Genomic DNA, 20,741 nt, shown 5'->3' with positions numbered 1-20,741 from the left:
TGAAGGTGCTGCCTGCTGTAATAGACTCTCACAGATAGACTGCGAGATAAGGAGACACACTATACGGCCGCGCCAAGCTGCACAACGCAGGCCGCTGCAAACTAATACCACGGTGTTCATTGTAATACTTGCTCACAGGACCACTGCACTTGACATTGGCTTGGGAAGCGTTGGGGTAAAGTCTCCCAGCTTTATATGTTGTTGAATATTTAAGTGTTTTGAGGCGGTGACAGGTCTGGCTTTTGAGGGTTTGGGTTGTTCTGGTAACTGATGCTCCCACTGTCATGAGACACTACAGCAAGGGCTTCACTTTAGTCATTGATGTGCTGACTAGCAGATGCAATCATTTAAAGCCAATGGAAACCCAAAGCCACAACAGCGTTCTATGTAATGATATAGCTCCAACAAACACTGTGGATCCGCCATTCAGCACTGCATTCATCGCTGGAAGAACAAATAGGGGCATCTCAGCTGATGTTGCATTAGTATCTCTCTGATACCACATTTAAAAACTGTTGTGTGTCATGCAAGGTAGATGTCAATCAAACATGATCTGTTGGGCCCACACATTTTTGAGAAATTATTGAAACAGTAGTTGGATTTCTGAGTTTTTTAAGGTTTAATTTTACTCAACATTTAAGTGGATGTTGTACGAAACTCAACTTTGATATCATATAAAACAGTTTAAAGCCAAATTTCGGCATCACTTAACCCTGTTGTCATGTTGCGGGTCAAATTGACCCCTTTTAAAGTCTATTTTAGGCAATATATGCCTTCCAAACCAGCTAAATGCAGCATAAAAATCTGGGCAGCATGTGACGAAAGAGGTGTCGTGTTGATTTATCAACATCACTTCATAAAAACAATAAAATTAAAAATAAATTAAACAAAAATCTATGTCATGTAAAACTATTGTATTTATATTTAGGGCTTTCCAATGTATATTAAAACAAGTTTTAACATTAATTTTAATGAAAAACGAGTGAGTTATCCTCATTGAACCATGATCTGTGAGAATTAAGGAACACGAATGGACCAAATCTTGATTTAAATGGTTAGTAATGGAGTTAAGAATTACATTTAAAAAAATGTGTATTGGATTTTTTTGGGGTTCTTACACTTTTGGATAATGTTTCCGGGTCAAATTGACCCAGAAACATTATTGCGGTTCCAGAGAAACGAACATAACAGGAGGGTTCATAGAAAAACTGGTTACCAGGAGGTGACTGTGAGTTTGTTAACAGGACGTTGAAAGAGTTATCTTGCCATATAGGCTCCTCTTCTAATTATTCCCTCCCCTGCTTCATCAGCAGCACCACCAGAATCTAGCAACATTGGGGAATCGGCTCTTTAGAGAAATAAAGGAGAAGATTGTTTCTTCAAAAAGGAAGACAGAGCAAGAACAGATTCATAACTACATTCTCATATACTTGTTTGAGACAAAAGGTCAAATTTCGTGCCACTCTTCCTCAGAAATGTGGATGAGAAATAACAAGCCAGCGTACAGTAACTCTGAAACTGCCTTGAAGATTGACTGCTCATATGGGACTTTCTACTGTCATTACGTCACTAAGCTGCTTCCCTTGTTCCACTTGCACTTGTTTGCTGTGCCAGCAGTGCAGATGCTCTCATTAGATGACCGGCTCATTGTTCCTCTGTATGATAATAGCTGCTCATATCTAATTAACTGTCTTGTGCACTGGAGGCACTGGAAAATTGGGTTAAACAAACACTGAAATCACATTTACTGCAGGTACATTGAGTTCAGAATGGAAAAAAAAAACTGTGCAACTATGGAGTAATTATAGCATCAGGTTAACCTTGATTGCACTGGTTCATATAATCTGTCGAGATGATCGTCAGACAATGGTCGTTATTATCTATTGCTCCAAATGGCATATTATATGTAGTATTGCAGGAGTAATAGAGCACATATGCTGCATAATTTCTGTGTCATCTCTCTTAGACTTTCCACAGAGAAAACAGAGGTGTGTCAGATATCCTCCTCAGTGAAGGCCTCCCTACTCGAAGCCGTAGCTCTTAGCACGCTTTTACTCTCCCCTAACCTACCCCTCCCCTCTGAGCTATGTTCTCTGTTGCTCCCTGCAGGTGAAGCTGATGAAATACATCTGTAAACAGCTGCAGTGCAAGCAGAAAGTGCCAGAGACAGAGAGGCCCGAGGCCTTGGACAGCTATCCACATTTAAAAGACTGGCTACGCACCATCAACCTGCGACCAGAGCTCATCGAGGTAAGTCCCGCCGTTTTCTCTCTCTCTCTCTCTCTCTCTCTCTCTCTCTCTTTCTGCAGCTTGAGTTGGGTGATTGTGTCTGTGTTGTATTAATGTTGATTTTGCATGTGTACAATGAGTCCTCTTTTCACATTTGCATGAGAAATACTTGAGATGTGAGCATAAAAATATTGTCTGTAAAGAGATGCCCTTTTTTGAGGCTACATCAGTGGTGACAAATCTGACGTTGAACTGATTAGCCTAATGAAAAAACAAACATTTCCCATCGTTTCTTTCAAATCAATGTGTACAACTAGTCTTTATTGGACCAATATGGAGAGGAAGAGTGAGACTAACATGCCCTTCTTTAGACAAACTTCTTGTGGTTGCATAAAAATCTGGTTCCCAGCTTGGTGCCATTTATATCTCTGTGCCATGTACGTGAGACTGGAGAGGGCCTTTTATGCAAGTGTGTGAGGAATTTCTCGAAATAGATATTTGTTGTAGCCTCACCAGATTTTCAAGAATTTATTTTTTACCTGAATTCAGCTTCCTTATAAAACACATATTTGATTATTTTTCACACTCGTTCTTTTCACTCTAACACTAACTCTTTGATCGTTGTGTCAGACTGGTTGGAGAGGAAGAGACAGCTCAGTTTAGAAGTCTGTGTTTGAAGATGCTGAGTTGAATGACACCAAAATCAGCACTGTAGTGTATCATGTTGCCCTGTGGTGGCCTTGTAAGAGGTGACCTGGAGATAGAGAGCCTGAGTTCAGTCCTGTTAAACATGTGTCTGCCTCTGAGAGATACAGTACATCTCCTTGAAATAATAATCAAACAACCATATTGTGTGTAATGATAAACATATTAAAAATCAAATGCCCCCCTGTTCCTGCTACTTGTGATAATGAGGAAACTAATCCCTTTGCTGTTTACAGTGCTCTAACAGTTTGTTTGAGAGCCACTCTTAAATCTTTAATTGCATTGTATTAAATATACTAATGCCTTCTTTGCATACAAGGGGTACAGTGTTGCTTTGCAGGCTTGGTGCAATTGTCCCTCCACTACATGATCTGTTAGTCGTAATTTCCTCTTCTTCTACTGGCTGCCCTTCCTGTGCTGCGCTGAACTCTTGTAATCCCTTTCAGCTTCTGTATGTTTCCATCAGTTTGTTTGTTTGGTGCCTTCACTGTAACCTCCTTATTTTACATGTTAGTCTTTAATATGTCCCAAGTTGTGCTTTTGCTTTTTGTTTTTGTTTTACCGCCTCGTTTCATATCTGGTTATGTGTCTTCTGTTTAGTCTTATCTTTCATGGCCAGTGCTGTGTTTGCTTGTTTTTTTTAGATTAAACCTCACTACTCTCTCTTCACAGAGTTCAGCTTTGTACTTGTGTGGGGGAAAAAAAAAGAGCGATTTAAAAGCATAGTAGACGGCGCACTCATTTACATGTCTTGTGTACCAGCAGGGATTTCCCAAAACATGTAGATCCGTTATGGCGTAATGATGACCCATTTAGATCAAACGTTACTAGATTGAGATTTTAGCAGTGCATGTCCCCAGTCTTTACTGTGAGGGCTGTGTTGTGTAATAGATGATCCAAAAAACATTACAATGATTTCATGTAGTATTTCTTTTCATTATTTTTATCTGGAATCCAATCTCTCTCCCTGCTCTCATACTGCAACTGACATTGAGCTATTACATAATGTTATTCCAGCATTAGGATGCCATGTTGGCCAGCTTCCTAAATGACCCATGTGTGCATTTCCATGAACTAATTAACTTTGTCTGTGGCTCAACTAATTTACCTTACCTGGATTAACCTGGGCTAACCGCGAGATGGTTGCAAAATAATTTTGAGCCTTGCCAACGGTACACTAGATGTTCTCTTTTAGCTGCAAAACTTTACCAAAATAGTCATCAAATACATAATTCTACCAATTTAACTGAGTTTAATGGAAATAAACTATTTGGTGGTGCATTTAGTTTTGCATCCATATCATGTTTATATTCATTAAACAACCCCATATTTCCTAAAACCCACTTGACTTCAGACATTCTGTGTAGACTCACTAGCTTAGTGATGGTAATGGCTTTGTACAGATACACAGCACTTCAGACTAGCACTGTACCAAGAAGGCCACAGTACAGCAGTAACATGTGCAAGCTATGCTGTTCATGATGCTAAAATTGTAATGTTATAATGAGTGAGTGGGCGGGAAGGGAGCTGAGAGAGCCCACAGCCACTTTCAAATATCACATCACTCACCCTTGCCCATGTGCATCTGTCTGCATGAGTTTGTGCATGTGTGTGTGTTTCTCTGTGTTTGTGTGTGTGTGTTTGTGCGTGTGTGTGTGTGTGTGTCTCCTTTTGCTTACAGTGTACACACAAGTGTGGGAGGTTGCCCTAGTTTTCTGATCAGTGCTTGCCCTCTCAGAGCAAGGGTTTTAACCTGACTGATAAGCAATTGCGTACTTCCCCAGTCACAAAAACATCCTAAAATCACTGGACTATCTGTTATTTCCCTCTGCCTTGCACAGACTGTTTGTGCTGTAATTTGTCCACAGTCTTTCTGACTGAGCATTGAATAAGCAGAAAGTACCTTAGGCCTGTAGTCTGTGTTCATCAGCTCTATCTAATATGAAGTTTGTCTTTTTGAAGCCTCTGGTTCTCAAATATTTTCTTCTGTTTCAACTCTTCACATAGTGTTGTAGGTCTTTAGCTTGTACCAAATAGAGTTTAAAGACTTCAATACATAATAGATGAGTATACATAGCTAACTTAAGTAAATTAGTGAGGATTTTTCATTCTCTTACAGTCTTTTCTTTAGATTTATACTTGTGGCAAGGAATACTACTGTAACCGTTGCAATAATTAAAAAAATAATGATTAATTGGTCATCTAAAAACTTGAAAATTAATTGCAAATTCTGAAACCTGTTAATGTGTCAGCCATTTTTAAGACATTTCTTTTTTGTATTATGGAAAATAAATGAAAATCATTTGGTTTCTTGACAGAGATATTTTGAAGATATCACTTTGTCCCATGGGACATTTTTTGATGCATACTTTTTCTATTTTCAGATATTTTATAGACCAAACATTGATAATAGAATGTTGTTAGGTGAGCTTTAGGGATGCACAATATTGGGGTTTTTGCGGATATCCGATATGCCGATATTTTACAACTCATTTAGCCGATTACTGATACCGATATTTTTTTTCCGCACACCTAATTGCAGAGATCATGAATTCTCTTCTATATTAGAATCAGCGTACAGTATTATGGTGATACTCTTATCACATTTGTTATATAATATTCATTTCTTGTGCAAAATAAGAAAAATACTTAATACTTAAAACTGCATATTTATGTATGACAATTGCTTTCAAACTAAATTCATACAAACAGATACATCCTACTTAAAACTTGGATGATGCTCTCCCTGAGATAATCATAACAATACACAGAACCAGGGCAAATTTGGCCAATTTCACATTTGACATAGTAAGTAAACCTAACCTCTGTTAACAGGGAACATGTGAAAGTGCAACTGTACAGCAATTAAACCCAAATTAAATAAAATGGTTTACTCTTTGACAGTAAATGTGCCTAAATTAGTCAGCTACAGCTTACAGACTGCTGCTTAAATTCAAATTTAACTTAAAACATGAGCCCAACATGTGTGCAGCAGCCCATTATTTTATTGGTTAATTATATCAGCGGATATCGGCATGTTGGCCGATTTTCCTTCATTTTTAAGCCAATATCGGCCGATACCAATAATATGCCGATAATATTGTGCATCCCTAGTGAGCTTAGGTAGTTTTAAAACCTGCTTCCATGAATCAGAGGCACAAACACATTGCTCAGTGTTTTGAAGTTTTATAGATACAATTGTTTCATCTGGAAGATGATGCAAATTTGATAGGATAGCTGAAGAGAGAAAGTAAGTGTGGGGAGCAGAGTGGGGGAAGACATGCAGCAAATGCTGGAAGGCCAGGAGTCGAACCCCCAACCACTGTGACGAGGACTATAGCCTCTGTATATCGCGCGCATGCTTAAGCCTCTAGGCCCCCAGCACCCCTTGTTGCTCTTTCTTAGTTAGAGGTGCATCTCATGAAATTAGAATATCTTGAAAAAGTCGAAATATTTTCCATCTGTTATTTAATAAAATGAAAATGTAATATAATCTGATCTCATTACTTGTAAACTAAAATGTTCCAAGTGTTAACTGTGATAATTATTGCCTACAGCTCAAAAAGCGTCTAAAAAAATAGAAATACTTCCCTTTTAGTTTTAGTTAAATATCATTAAACAGAATAACTACCATGTATCTCTCAGTCTAGTTCAGAACATTGCAACCACAATCATGGGGAACACTGCTGACTTGACAGTTGTCCAGAAGGCGATCATCGCAGAAGGTCATTACTGAAAAGGCTGGCTGTTCGCAAAGTGCTGAATCCAAGCAGATTAATGGAAAGTTGACTGGAAGGAAAAGTGTGGTAGGAAAAGGTGCACAAGCAAGCAGGGATGACCACAGCCTTGAGAGGATTGTCAAGAAGCGTTGATTCAAGAGCTTTGAAGAGCTTGGTAATGAATGGACTGAGGTTGGTGTCAGTGCATTAAGAGCAACCACGCACAGACGTCTTCAGGTCTTGTTAAGGAAAGTGGCTGCAACTGTTGGATTGCCAATATCAAGCCACTCCTGAGCCATAAGCAATGTCAGAAGCGTTTTACCTAGACTAAAGAGAAAAAAGAATTTGGTCATTTGGAAATCAGGGTCCTTGAGTCTGGGTCTGGAGTGGCACAGAATCCAAGATGTTTGAACTCCAGTGTGAAGTTTCTGCAGTCTGTGATGATTTGGGGCACCATGTCATCGTCTGGTGTCGGTCCACTGCTTTATCAAGTCCAAAGTCAACACAGCTGTCTACCAGAAGATTTCAGAGTACTTCATGCTTCCATCTTCTGACAAGATTTATGGACATGCTGATTTCCTTTTACAAGCAGGACTTAGGACCTGCCCACAGCGCCAAAACTACTACCAAATGGTATACGGAATATGATATTACTGTGCTTGACTGCCAGCCAACTTGCCTTACCTGAACCCCATAGAGAATCTGTGGGATGTGTGTCAGGAGGAAGATGAGAAACTCTGACCCAAACATACATTATAACTATCATAACAACACCTCAGCAGTGCTACATGCTGATCGCCTTTATGTAACGCCACAATGATGCAGGAAATCATGGTAGAGGATTCCTAACCAAGTACTGAGTGTATAAATGAACATACTTTTCAGAAGTTGGACATTTCTGTATTTTAAATCCATATTTTGATTGATCTTGGGAAAAATTATAATAACTGGAGATACTGAACAGAGTTTTATTGTTTTTTTGTTTTTCCACAAACAGAAGAGAATTAAATCAGATCATACATCTTGCATTCAAACCACATTACACATTTAAAATAAGATATTAAGAGTGGATTATATAAAGACATTTACATTAGAAAGAGAAGAGAAGGAAGAAAATATAAAATGAAATAAAATAAATGAATAAAATACATTAATAAATAAAACAAAATAACATACTGCCACCATATCATACCGTACATTCCAAACAAGTAAAACCCAGCCGCCAGACAAGATACTGAATTTCCAATTTTCATAAGCTATTAGCCAAGATCATCAAAACAGAATTTTAAAAAAGTCATGAAATAATTTACTTGACATCCAATAAATATAAAAAAATATTGAAAGTTTGCCTTTTTAAATCCGATTACCAAAAATAACCATGTTCACAATACTCTTTTATTTATATCATAATTTTTCTCGGTTACAAGTCGTCTTGTGATGTATTCCCCCAGCAGATTAAACTGTATCATATTGTCTTTGTATTTAAATCATTATTACATTTGAACACAGATACATACACTGACAGTATGATTGCAAGTCAAACTTGCTTACATTGTAGTAAATCCTAGCAGCCATGTATCTGCGTGTTTGTCTCTGAGTCTCTATTTTTGTAGCCCAGCAGTTATCCAGTCTACTCCCACTCTGATACGGTCTAACTAAAAGATCCTACACAATGTTTGTACCCACTCTGCAAAGTTTCCTTTCACCTCCGTAAGACTGCACTCTGCTTCAACCATTGAATAGATGTGCTGGTAGTCAGTAAATCATGTTTTGATGCAGATTAAGATGGCTGACTCTCTAATAGTAAAATGAATGATATATAAAACAGATTATTTTGATTTGTAGTTCAAATATGGTCTGATAAAGTGTCTGCCTTGACTTAGACATGACCTGAACTTCTGTTAGTCCTGCTCTTTCATTTTTACTACCATCAAGAACATATTCAGACGTAAACACATGACAGTAGAACTGTATAATCTGCATATATATCCCTGATGAGCAGAAGGAAATCAAATGTGAAATGCCCCAAACAAACAGGATTACACTGATTTCAAGGAAAAGTGCAAGTCAGATGTTGTATGACCTACTTAGTATCTTACTGTGCTGCCCTTTTAATGCTGACTTACAGCAAGCCTCGGTGACAAGACCACTACAGTGTTTAAGGACTGACAACACAGAGGCTTTTTTTAGATATCAAGAACAAGTTCCCTTATGTACACTAAGAACAATTTCATCTTTGTGGTGTACTATTTGTTTTCCTACATTATATGTGTGGCTTGTGTTTTTGCTCATTTAATCATTATTATAATTAGTTGTTATTAGTATTGTATTGAAAGCTCTCTCTGTTTTCTTCTGTGTCTGCACTTGCAGGCAGTAGCAGCAAAGTTATCCCTGGATGCCTTACTGCAGATGACAGGTGCTCAGGTGAGGGACACAATGCGAAGACTAGGTTCCAGTTCAGAGGAATGTGCCAGGCTCAGTGCTGCCCTCTCCTGTCTGAAGAGTGCAACTGAATCAGGTAAGTGTTTAATGGAGAATTCTTGACAAAATGTATCACACAATTGTTCTCCTTGAGGTTTAAACCCTGTGTTGTGTTCTGTCCAGGAGGGGAAATGAGGGACGATGGCAATGCGTGGTTGTCCGAGCCCACAAGGAGGGACAGTGGCTCTCTGCTGACTGCAGAGCAGCTATCAAACCTGGGGACTCCTCTCCGCGCTCACAGCCCCTCACCTCTTGCCCGCCCATCCACCATCCACTCCACCCCATCCACTCCGTGTGCCACCTTTCCTCATCCCCGCTCAGGCTCCATGTCGGCGGCCCCAACGCCTGACGCACTGGCGTCACACATCCACAGCGAAAGCCCGCTCACAGATCCGTTCCCGATGTCCTTCGCTCGCACAGCCCGGCTTCACGGACACACCTCCACCCCACCCATAACCCCGCCTTCAAAGAGGCGTCACAGACTGAAGCCCCCCTGCACCCCTCCGCCTCCATCCCGCAAAGTGCTGCATCTACTGCCCAACATCACCCTGACGCGCAGCAAAAGCCACGAGTCCCAGCTGGGCAACCGCATCGAAGACCCTCCCACTAACAAGTAGGTGCTCAGAGAGAAGTTTGGGCCCACATACTGCGACAGAATGTATTTTGTGCAGAGCTTTTCATAAGTAGGTCAGATCACAACTGCACGGGAATCCTCAGATCATATTTTTATTGTAACAGATTTCAGCTGTTGGTTTTGTAAGTACAAGTTTCAAGACACCAGGGAGTGTGGAGGGAATTTCATATTTAATATGAGGATCTACTTAAACCTATTCACACACATGCAATCAAGCAACTTGTTAACATGGGATTCATAGTTATCATATACCAACTAAACTAGGACAATCCCAGTAGTTGAATTTCCATCATGAAGACTTTTTTTCAGATGTTATGGTTCATATTGTTATAATTTGAATGAATGTTTAGGAGCATTCCTGAGGTTGGGAAGACAAGTGTTAGCCAGAACTGTGAATGGATTTTTTTCAGCTATAAACCAAAAAGATAAAAAAAAGAATGCAAGGTCAACAGTCTTCAAGCACAACTAAACAATGTATTAGGTATGCCAATTTTTATTTCCTGATACTGTTTCTGACATCTAGAGTTGTTTATGGGTCAATACCAGGTCCTATTCAGATCCCCAGTTGGATTCAAAAGATAACTATCTAAATATTTAACAGCTGTAGGCTAATACTTCTAACTCTGTATGGGAACTGCCCCCAACTGTAGCCTTGTATACTGTAAATATTTCCATTAAACTAGTGAGACTTTTAGGGTAAATCACTGGCATTTTGCTAACTCTGACCAGAAACACTGCCAGGAATTTTGAGCCTAGGGAAAACATATCAAATGAGGCCCCACCCCTTCACTACTGCAAATATTTTATATTTTTATGGCTCCTCTCATTCATAAGCTATTACAACCATCCAAACTTTTCTCGCCCATACAGCAGGGGTTCACACTGACTAATGTTTCTCCTCTGCTATCCCCAGGCAGGTGTTTTTTTCTAATTAGGCCATAAATGACCTCAGTGGTTTTTTCCAGCTCCATTAGAGAAGAGTAAAAGAAGAAATTATTTATGAAGTAATTATTTTTGTTTTTAGAGTTTAACAGCAATGTGAAGGAATCACTGAAAAGGACAGCATTGTTACCAATCCCACATTTTAGAGGTTGAAACTGTTGAGGGCACAATCCTGAGAGCATCTGCCTGTGGCCGGCTCTTACCTCAGTCTTACACCGTGTCCACACAGAAGCAAAGCTCTCCCATGATACAGTCACATACCCTCTCTCTCATTCTTCCTCTCTCACATCCTTTCACATCCTGCCTGTTGCTCCTTTGCTCTGATGTATGCGTGGAGCTAATCCTCACACAGATTCCCAGAGATTATGACTCATGTCAAAACAGGAAGTATTTCCTAGGACTAATGCTCTGAGGTGGCAAGACATACCCAATCTGTCTCTGCCTCCCTTATTTCCCTCTCTCTCTCCCTCTATTGTGATTGGATGCACATGCACACAAACAGGCCACATGTTTATCCATAATATCCGGTCTGTTTATGGAGAGCTTCTGTGAAAAAAAAAAAATGGAGAAGGCAGAAGTAAATACGGCTGACATAGATCCAATACATCTACCACATACTGACAAAATCCTGCTAGTTTATCCTGGCTTTGCACTCACTGTACATTATATTACAAAAGCAATCTGAAATCAGGTCACAAATCTAATAGCTGTTGGAACAGGATATAAAATAAGATTAGATGAAAAATGAAAATGAATTGTTTGAACAACATGTGTAAGTGCATGTGTGTATAAACCACAGAACTGGCACTGTGTTGTGTTTTCAGTACTTTTGGGATCAGTCCTGGTGTTAAGGATCTCACCCTTGCTATCTCATGCCAGTTCCACTTAAGTTGTCTGATGTGACTCCTTCTCGCACTTATGCAACCTGCACAGTGCAGTATAGTGTTCAAATGGTACTGTTGAAATCTGTCTGTTTTTCACCAATATACTGGACCTGCTCCTCCTCTTACGTTCTTTACCTTACCCTCTCTACAGGTGTGTAAAGAAGAATAAGTTGCTCCTGAATATGCAAGTCAATGGGAACGGGTGTGAGGACTCGCCTTCTCGATACTCGGCCATACCTGCACGCACCCCTGGCAATACCCCAGCGGCCACCCCGTCATCATACACCCTGCCTGGCACGCCCACCCTGATGGAGGAGCATAGCAGCATCAAGAGTGAGTTAAACTTGTATAAACAGGTTTATTCAGCAGATTATGTGAATATGTTTTACATTGGAAAATAAATACAGGTTTCCAATGAGCATAATTATGTTATCCGTATGAATGTGTCCGTATATCTGATTCTTGTTGTGGAATTTCACTGAAATGTTGGATTTATATAATCTGAAATGTCATTTTTACATGAGGGAAGGACATTCCATGTAGCATATTCTAGATTGCATATAGATTATGAAATATTAATTTGAATCATTTAACCATTTTAAATAATGGGGCTTTTCTTGTAATAGCTAGGGGAGTATGGGTTGGTCATTGCAGCTAGGGATATCAACTGTTTATTATTCACTTTAGCGCCCTATATTCACAGCTATCTGCTTCTTAAGCTAACTATTTCAACCATTTATCTATAAAATGAACCTACTCTTTTAATTTGTAATCCATAAAATAAGCTTAGTATTCACTAGTTTAAAAGTAACTCAAGCTGTAAGCCATTTACCAATTGCTGCAGCTACTAACTTAAACCTTTTGTCCGTGAATGGACTTGAACAATGGATGACCATTTCAACTTTTTGCTGAATTTTCAACTTTTTGTCAAAGCTAAATATTTCATCCTCTATCAGATACTTCAGACAAATATTTCAAGTGTAAACCCATTGTGGAAAGCTAACTTCTTCAACTGTAAATCAATTTTTAAAGCCTCACTACTTCAACTCTAAATCTATTATTGTTAGCTAAATACTTCCACTCTAAATCTATTATTGTTGGCTAACTACTTCACCTCTAAATATATTATTGTAAGCTAACTACTTCAACTCTAAATCTATTATTTTAAGCTAACTTTTTCAACTCTAAATCTGTTATTGTAAGCTTACTTTTTCAACTCTAAATCCATTTATAAAGCTAACTACTTCAACTCTAAAACTATTATTGTAATCTAACTTTTCAACTCTAAATCTATTATTGTAAGCTAAACACTTCAACTCTAAAACTATTATTGTAATCTAACTTTTCAACTCTGAATCTATTATTGTAAGCTAACTACTTCAACTCTAAATCTATTATTTTAAGCTAAACACTTCAACTCTGAATCTATTATTGTAATCTAACTTTTCAACTCTAAATCTATTATTTTAAGCAAACTATTTCGACTGTACATCCGTTATTTTTAAATGACTATTTCAAATGGTCTCCATTACTTTTAACTGACTTTTTCAACCATTATTTTTTCCTGTTTGAACTGTAAATTCATTATTTTTTGGTAAACTATTTTACTTGTACATTCATTGTTTTTAACTAATCATTAAAACCTTTATATCCATGATTTTTAACCCACTATGTGGATTAATCATTGAGTTTAGCTGAACGTTTTAACTGTGAATCCATGATTTTTCACCATCTGATTCTGTTATTTTGAGCTTACTTCTCTACTGTTTATCATGCCTTTGTATAACTATGGCATTTCAATCAAATTGGCACAAATTCCAGCTTACTATTTTAACAATTTATGTAAGCTATAGATTTGAACTGTTTATCCATTGTTTTGAAAACAATTTTCCTGTGTATCCAAAAGTTTAAGCAAACTATTTTATTACTTAAGCTACTTCATAATATTTTAAATTATTTTTTCATTTGCAGTGTAACTCCGGGGGCACAAGTATTCCCATTAGGGATGCTATCATCACAGTTGTTTGATGCCAAATGTTTTATGTTTTTAATAATTTGAACTTAAAACAGTTTTTTGTAAAAACCTTGCATTGATCTGCCCCACTCTTTCTATCAATCCTATCCTCCTCTCTCTCTCCATCCTCTCATGAGTAGATAATGTAGCAGTGCATCGCAGCTCCCCACAAGCAGTGAGGAGGGACATTGGCCTTGCAGTCACACACAGGTATCACCTAAGCTTATGAACAAAGCAAACTAAATCAATACTGATAAAATATCAGATGAACTATTCTAAAAACACAACAGTACTTTTGTAGTGTAACTGGTTTAACAGCACTTTGCATTCATTCAGGTTCTCAACAAAGTCCTGGCTGTCACAGACATGCCAGGTGTGCCAGAAGAACATGATGTTTGGGGTTAAGTGCAAACACTGTCGGTAAGTGCAGCATTTTTTTTTTTAAGTGCATCACTCATATTTCAGTTTGTTTGTCTTTGTCTGAGACAGTAGAACAGAAGCCTGTTAATACACATAATAAGAGGACGCACTGCCCACTTTCTGTACAGGTTAAAGTGCCACAACAAATGCACAAAGGAAGCCCCATCCTGCAGAATCTCCTTTCTACCAAGTAAGCTTTGTTTTATGCTGAATTTCCCTCTCGAGCTGTTCATGGATGAAATGTGTTGTGCTGATGCCTTGTGATTATCCCAATTTCTCTTCCAGTCGCCAAAATTCGAAGGACTGAGTCTGTTCCATCAGATATAAACAACCCTGTGGACCGGCCGCAAGAGGCACCACAGTTTGGCACACTACCAAAGGCCATTACGAAAAAGGTAGGACATATTTAAGAGAGACTATGCATGATAACACCAGGACACCAGTCTCACTTTAAAATACTACTCCATCCATGATATAAACATGAAGAGAGGTGTAGTGCGTCACTTAAGTAAAAACTATGGGTTGTGTCCCTGCCACTGATGTGTTGTATGCACATACAGACTACATCCTGTTGAACAGATGATCTCTCCCTGATCAAATACTGCATGTGTTTGTTTTGCAGAAGAAAGACAAATAATTCTGCAAGCTGTTTTGCCTTTGTGATCACAATCTTTCACCATCCATCCCTTCAAAATATTGTGAAGATTAGCCCTCCTTGAGTTATGCCTTCAAGTAGTTTTGTTTTTAATAAAAGGCCAGCAAAATTATCCTGAAACAGTCTATAATGGTGTTAAACATTCAGTGTAGATAAAGTAGAAGTCATCCACAAAATGTAGCATTTACCATCTTTCAGAAGTATCATTTATGTCTATCTTTGCACCCACCAGGATCATCCTCCAGTGATGAACCAACTTGACTCTAGCAGCAATCCGTCCTCCACCACCTCGTCCACACCTTCCTCCCCAGCACCCTTCCAGCAGAGCAACCCACCCAGCGCCACGCCACCACCCAACCCCTCGCCCAAAGGCCATCGAGACAGCCGCTTCAACTTTCCAGGTAAGGATGACTGCATACAGAAACACAAGTTTAGAGACTATACTCTGATAAACACTAGCCTACATACATGGTTACATTATACTAACTCCTTGTTCTACACATTATTTTCTCTGAATCACTTCTCCAGTTTAAGAGCATTAGAATGTAACCTTATCTCTCTGTATATGACACTAACACTGTAGCAGCTCTGCTATTACAGGATGTGTTGATTCAAAGCTTCTCTAACCAAACATCTCTCTCCCTGCCATGCTTGTCGGTCTTTCCCCTTCTCTCTCTTTTTGTTTTCAAAAGCTGCCTGTTACTTTCAGCATAGACAACAGTTTATCTTCCCTGGTGAGTTGACAGTAAACGAGCGTCCAAAGTATCGTGCTGCATTGTCATCCCCTCATCGTTTCACTCTCCAAACTTTAGATGCTCTCTGCATCCTCTGCTTGTTTGCTGTAAGGGTTATAACAGTAGCTCCTGACATCCTTCATACCAACAGTGGGATTGCATGTTGAAATTTAACAGTCTTTTGACACCATCTGCTGGTGGTGGTGGGAAACTGCATGAGCAGTAATGTGGTGTATGTGGTTGGCTAGGTTTTTTTTTCCTGGAGAAAAAAGGGGGAACATCACAGGGATAGAAACATTTGCTGCCCTTATTCTCTCCTAAACTGTCCTTTTTTTCTCCACAGATGTCTCGAGTCCTGCTCATTTACACCCTGATATCCTGCAAGATACTGTGTAAGATATTTCTATTTAAAGAACTAATGAAGTCAAAGTAGCTAACAACACAGAAGTAAAATATCCTGTATTTTTTACTCCTTTGATATCAATTATTTGTATTACAGCAATGAGACGGAGCATTTGGCAGATGACATACACGCCGAGCTGGTAGAAGACGAGGATGAGGAGGTAATGTTGCAGCATGTTGTGATTAGGACTGCTTAGTTAATGGTAATTTCATCCTTATCCCAATATGAGAATTGCAATAAACACAGGACAAAAGTCTGAATGTATCCCAGTAGATGAAAAATTATTTCACGTAAACAAGCAGTGTTTTCTTACCAAGCATTTGTTCATTTGACGTAGTGAATCGTGGCCTGGGTATAATGTCCATGCTTTCACACACTTAGGATGCAGGCAGATGAAGCTCAAAGTAGCTATCATCTACAGGGTTGGAAAATGGGAATACAAGTAAAATGTCCTGGAAAATTATTCCAACATGACTGCGTGCAGCCTGACACAATTAAAAAAACACATCCTCATTCATTGAAAGCTGAGTGCACGCTGTGCTGGAAAAGACAGTGACACAGACCGGTCCGGATGCGCGACTTGTCTCACATCTTTTCTCCCTCACTTGGTCGTAATCATGCATTTATAGAAAACGGTGGTATATTGTTTATGTTTTATGGTAAATTAATCTTGTGGAGTGCTCTTTTGATTCAAAGGATCTTCTATTTAAGTTAAAGAGTGACCTGCGGAGTCGGGCAGAGAGCTTGGGAGTCTGTGCCTCTCAACTGTCCCTGCAGGCTGAGAGCTCAACAACCGTGTTGTAGCTAGTTGGAGAGCTCCTTTATAGTGAAAACAAACAGAACAAAAAGAGCGACACAGCTGCACAGATACTGCACGTTGTTGATATCGCTAATCACAACAGACATTGCCATGCAGGAAGACAGTTTAAACTTTTTTAAATCTCTGAGAGAGTTCAAAACTTCACTAAAAATGTTCTGGAAATGTCCTGGAAAATGATCTTTGGAAAAGAGTGGGAACCCTGCATCTACCCTTAGATTAATTGGTGCCATTTTAGTGGTGTCAAATAATTCTCTGAGATTTATTTTGAATTTAGGAGAGACACATTGCAAACAGGCAATCATGTAAAACATGAAGAACTTCAGATAGACATGAAAATTTGACTTATAGGTATATGCACTCTTTATTTTTTGCACATCATGTCATTATAGCGATATGAAACAATTTTACTTTTCTATATCATGCAGGCCTAGTTGTAAGTGTTCATTTTTGGGGACAGATAGTGTTGTAGTCAAGACCACATTAACCGAGACCAAGAAATGTCTGAGACCAGAGTGCACCGAGACCAAGACATTTAGGAGCCGAGACTGAGTCAAGACCAAGACCAAGGCAGGGCAAGACCGAGACAAGACCAAGACCATATATATAAATGAAATATCATCATGAGAGTTAACAAAATAAAAGACTTCTGTTTATTTTATTTAAGTTTGCTTTAAAATATCATTGACGGCAACAAACAAGATTTGTTTTTGTTTTTGTTGCCTTTCTATTGATTCCTTAAGTTTTGTTTGGTCATCTTAAGTTTAACTTTTGCTTTAGATTAGAGGTAAGACTGTGTTTTATGTTGCCTGTGATCTCAGTAGAGGTAGGAGGTAGTACAGTAATGACAGGGACACATTAGTCGTGGTCTCGACCGGTCTTGATATAAAAAACGGAGTCCACCCAGTCCGAGACCAAGACAAGACCGAGTAAAAATGCTTTCGATTCCAAGACGAGACTGAGACCTTAAATAAGCGGTCTCGAGACCAAGATCGGTCTCGAGTACAACAACACTAGGGACAGAAGGGTCAAAACACAGAATATTACATGAAGGACTTAACAACTAAAATGCCATTATGGGGCTTACTGAATAATAATGAGTGTTAACAATCTTTGGAAGCCCTGGTCTGGTGACGTGGGATGCTAAATAGTCTGTGACCCTTTGACAAAGCTGAAAGTATTGAAGTTGACCCAGATCAGCAGGGCAGAGGAACGTCTGAATGGATGTTTGTTTTGGCACCAAAATGAGTTTTGAAAATGAGCTGTCAAAGCAGAGACACAGGTCAAACTCATTTCTCTGAAATTTTGTAAGACTTGTAGCTTTTCACAGCCCAGTTATGGTAATTTGGGGATATGTGGTTATTTTATATGAGAACTGTAATATGATGGTTGCAATTTCTGTGATATTAAAAAACCCAGATTACAGTTTTTGTTGTAAATAAATCCAGCATGAGTGAATTGGTATGGGCCAAAAACAACAGCTCCTCTTGACATTTGCTTATTGGAATCAGGTCGACCTGCTCAGTTGTGGTGATGGTGGGACTGTGATGTTATTAATTTAACCAGGAGAGATCAAAATATCCCTTTATTACAACTGAGACACAGAAAACACAAAGCTGGAGACAAAGAATATTTTTTATTCAACACTGGTCCCGTTTACAGAAAATAGTGAAAAGCTACTTCACAATTTCAGAATGATTCAATCCCCATAAGACTAAATACAGGATCACAGAAAGGTGTGGATGCAGTGGTTTGGATCTAATATCATTTTTTTTCATTTTCAGTTTTCAAACTTAACCCACATTATTTTTGTAGTTTCCTCTTTTGTTTGAACATTAAATTAAAAATAAATCTCCACACTCTTGTAGGAGGGAGAGGAGGAAATTGACGTTGAAGACGAAGACCCTGAAGCAGAGGATGACAATGAAGAAGAAGATGAGGACAACGAAGATGAAGGAGATGAAGAGGATGATGAAGAGGATATAAGAATGAACGTTGGCTCGGATGGTGAGCTGGACGGAGATGAGCTGGATGATCTGCCCAGCTCTCGGGGAAACCAGTGGAAGGGCCCCATCTCCCGCAAGGCCAGCCAGACCAGTGTGTACCTGCAGGAGTGGGACATCCCCTTTGAGCAGCTGGACCTCGGAGAACTGATTGGAAAGGTAAGGAATCTAACCGAGACGTTCATAAAGCATGCATTATATTGCATGAAAGGGTTTTTCAATGAGGTTGTTCTTCATTCCTGCAGGGACGCTGGGGCAAAGTGCATAAGGGCCGGTGGCACGGGGAGGTCGCTATCAGGCTGCTTGAAATCGATGGGAACAATCAGGATCACCTGAAGCTCTTTAAAAAGGAGGTGATGAACTACAGACAGACCAGGCATGAGAATGTGGTCCTCTTCATGGGGGCCTGCATGGCTCCACCGCACCTCGCCATCATCACCAGGTGAGAGCAGAAATATCACACGCACCTATGAAAGGGTTTTAATCTGTATAGGGTTTTATTTTAAGTCTAACACTTTGCTCTTTCTTTGCAGCTTCTGTAAAGGGAGGACGCTGTATTCAGTGGTTAGAGACACTAAGAACACTTTGGACATTAATAAGACAAGACAAATTGCTCAGGAGATTGTAAAGGTATTATTTAAATTTCCTTGTGTATCAATCTTTTGTACCCAGTTGTTATGTTTCAAACTTTTTTTTAAATGTCAAGTATGTATTTCAACACAGCTTAACACATAAAATATAATATTGTTCATTAATAATTAAAAACTTCTCTCATTTTGCTCTAGTTTTATAGATTTTCCTTTTATTTTAAGACATCTTTGTACCAAAACACAAGGCAACTCTCTTTGCCTTCTGATTATTATGTATTTAAAAGTTGGTATAAAAGCAGTTTAAATGCAGGGACGTACAATGGAAAATATGCCCCTCCTAAAACAAGAAAATAAAAACGTATTTCAAGGTACTTTTACCTTGAAATGAGCAAAAAAAATAAATGCCAATAGAACAAGTGAAAATTTGCTTGGTAAGATTTCTTAAAATAAGACGTAATATTTAGAAAACTGTGATCTTAAAATTAGCAGTGAAAACTTATTTTAAACAATATTGTACCAGTATTTTAAAGATTAGTGTCTCAGAATAAGCAAGGAATGCTAACAATTAGTATTTTTTCACTCAAACAAAGATTTTCACACTAATACAGTTCATGTCAACTCCTTCATTTGACATATATTCACCTTAATTTGAGTTGTATTATAGCGGCACTTCTCTAGGTTTAAGACCATCTTGTACTTGAAATAAGATTACAAAGTTTAATTTGAGCATTTTGAGATATAATGTTTTCCCTTTCTTTCTTTCTTTCTTTCTTTCTTTCTTTCTTTCTTCTTTCTTTTATCAATGGAGCTGTTTCTGATAAATTATCCAATAAAATGCATTTACTTAAATCCAGGAAACGGTTTGTCTTTAAATCAAGATTATCCGTCTTCTACAAATAAGATCTCAGCTTGAAAAATGTATGAATCAAAAAAAGATAATTTCAAAATTGTGTCACTTAACAAGATATTTAAGATGCATTGTCTTAAAAGAAGTCCCTCTATCTTGCTCAAATGTTACTTGTTCAGTAAATGTATCTTAAATCAAGAGGGATAAGACATTTTGACTAAAAATGAGACAATTTCACTTGGTAAAATTTTGAGTTTTTGCAGTATATGACATCATTTAAGGAGCTCTTTCTGTTTCTTTTTCATCACAGGGAATGGGCTACCTGCATGCCAAAGGCATCGTTCACAAAGACTTGAAGTCCAAGAACGTTTTCCATGACACCAATAAAGTGGTGATTACAGACTTCGGGCTGTTTGGGATCTCTGGAGTTGTTCAAGAAGGGAGGTGAGTAACGCCCCTCGAGCGCCCTTAAATACACAATCTCAGCTGAAGTGCTGTTCACGCTGCCCTACTATTACCTGGGGACGTCCAGTTATTTGTAATAATTGCTCTGGGTCCGCAGTGGCTGCCGCTCTGCAGGCATCTCTCTTGTCAGCCACTACTCTTGTCAATACTGGATTCCTTTGGTTTTAAAATCTGAAGGATTTCCAGCACACTGTTGTTT

The 20,741-nt window shown here is 38.7% G+C and overlaps 1 protein-coding gene across 3 annotated transcripts in view; it reads left to right on the top strand.

The window, feature by feature from the left end:
- The window catches only part of ksr1a (kinase suppressor of ras 1a), a 36,216-nt gene that overhangs the window by 11,239 nt on the left and 4,236 nt on the right, over positions 1-20,741 (top strand). For 2 of the 3 annotated variants that reach the window (XM_034683438.1, XM_034683439.1), the window contains exons 2-16: positions 2,110-2,250; positions 9,024-9,171; positions 9,258-9,747; positions 11,746-11,927; positions 13,749-13,818; positions 13,945-14,028; positions 14,157-14,218; positions 14,314-14,423; positions 14,916-15,084; positions 15,761-15,809; positions 15,917-15,980; positions 18,506-18,799; positions 18,886-19,082; positions 19,174-19,270; positions 20,388-20,521. In XM_034683438.1, the coding sequence (XP_034539329.1) occupies positions 2,110-2,250; positions 9,024-9,171; positions 9,258-9,747; positions 11,746-11,927; positions 13,749-13,818; positions 13,945-14,028; positions 14,157-14,218; positions 14,314-14,423; positions 14,916-15,084; positions 15,761-15,809; positions 15,917-15,980; positions 18,506-18,799; positions 18,886-19,082; positions 19,174-19,270; positions 20,388-20,521 (2,291 nt within the window). Of the gene's footprint in view, positions 1-2,109; positions 2,251-9,023; positions 9,172-9,257; positions 9,748-11,745; positions 11,928-13,748; positions 13,819-13,944; positions 14,029-14,156; positions 14,219-14,313; positions 14,424-14,915; positions 15,085-15,375; positions 15,418-15,760; positions 15,810-15,916; positions 15,981-18,505; positions 18,800-18,885; positions 19,083-19,173; positions 19,271-20,387; positions 20,522-20,741 lie in introns of all 3 variants that reach the window. The other variant, XM_034683437.1, reaches the window with a different exon arrangement.

This window comes from Notolabrus celidotus, chromosome 5 (assembly GCF_009762535.1).
Source record: "Notolabrus celidotus isolate fNotCel1 chromosome 5, fNotCel1.pri, whole genome shotgun sequence".
Lineage (NCBI taxonomy): Eukaryota > Metazoa > Chordata > Actinopteri > Labriformes > Labridae > Notolabrus > Notolabrus celidotus.
The sequence above is the reverse complement of the archived record's forward strand: the minus strand, read 5'-3'. Positions and strand labels throughout refer to the sequence as shown.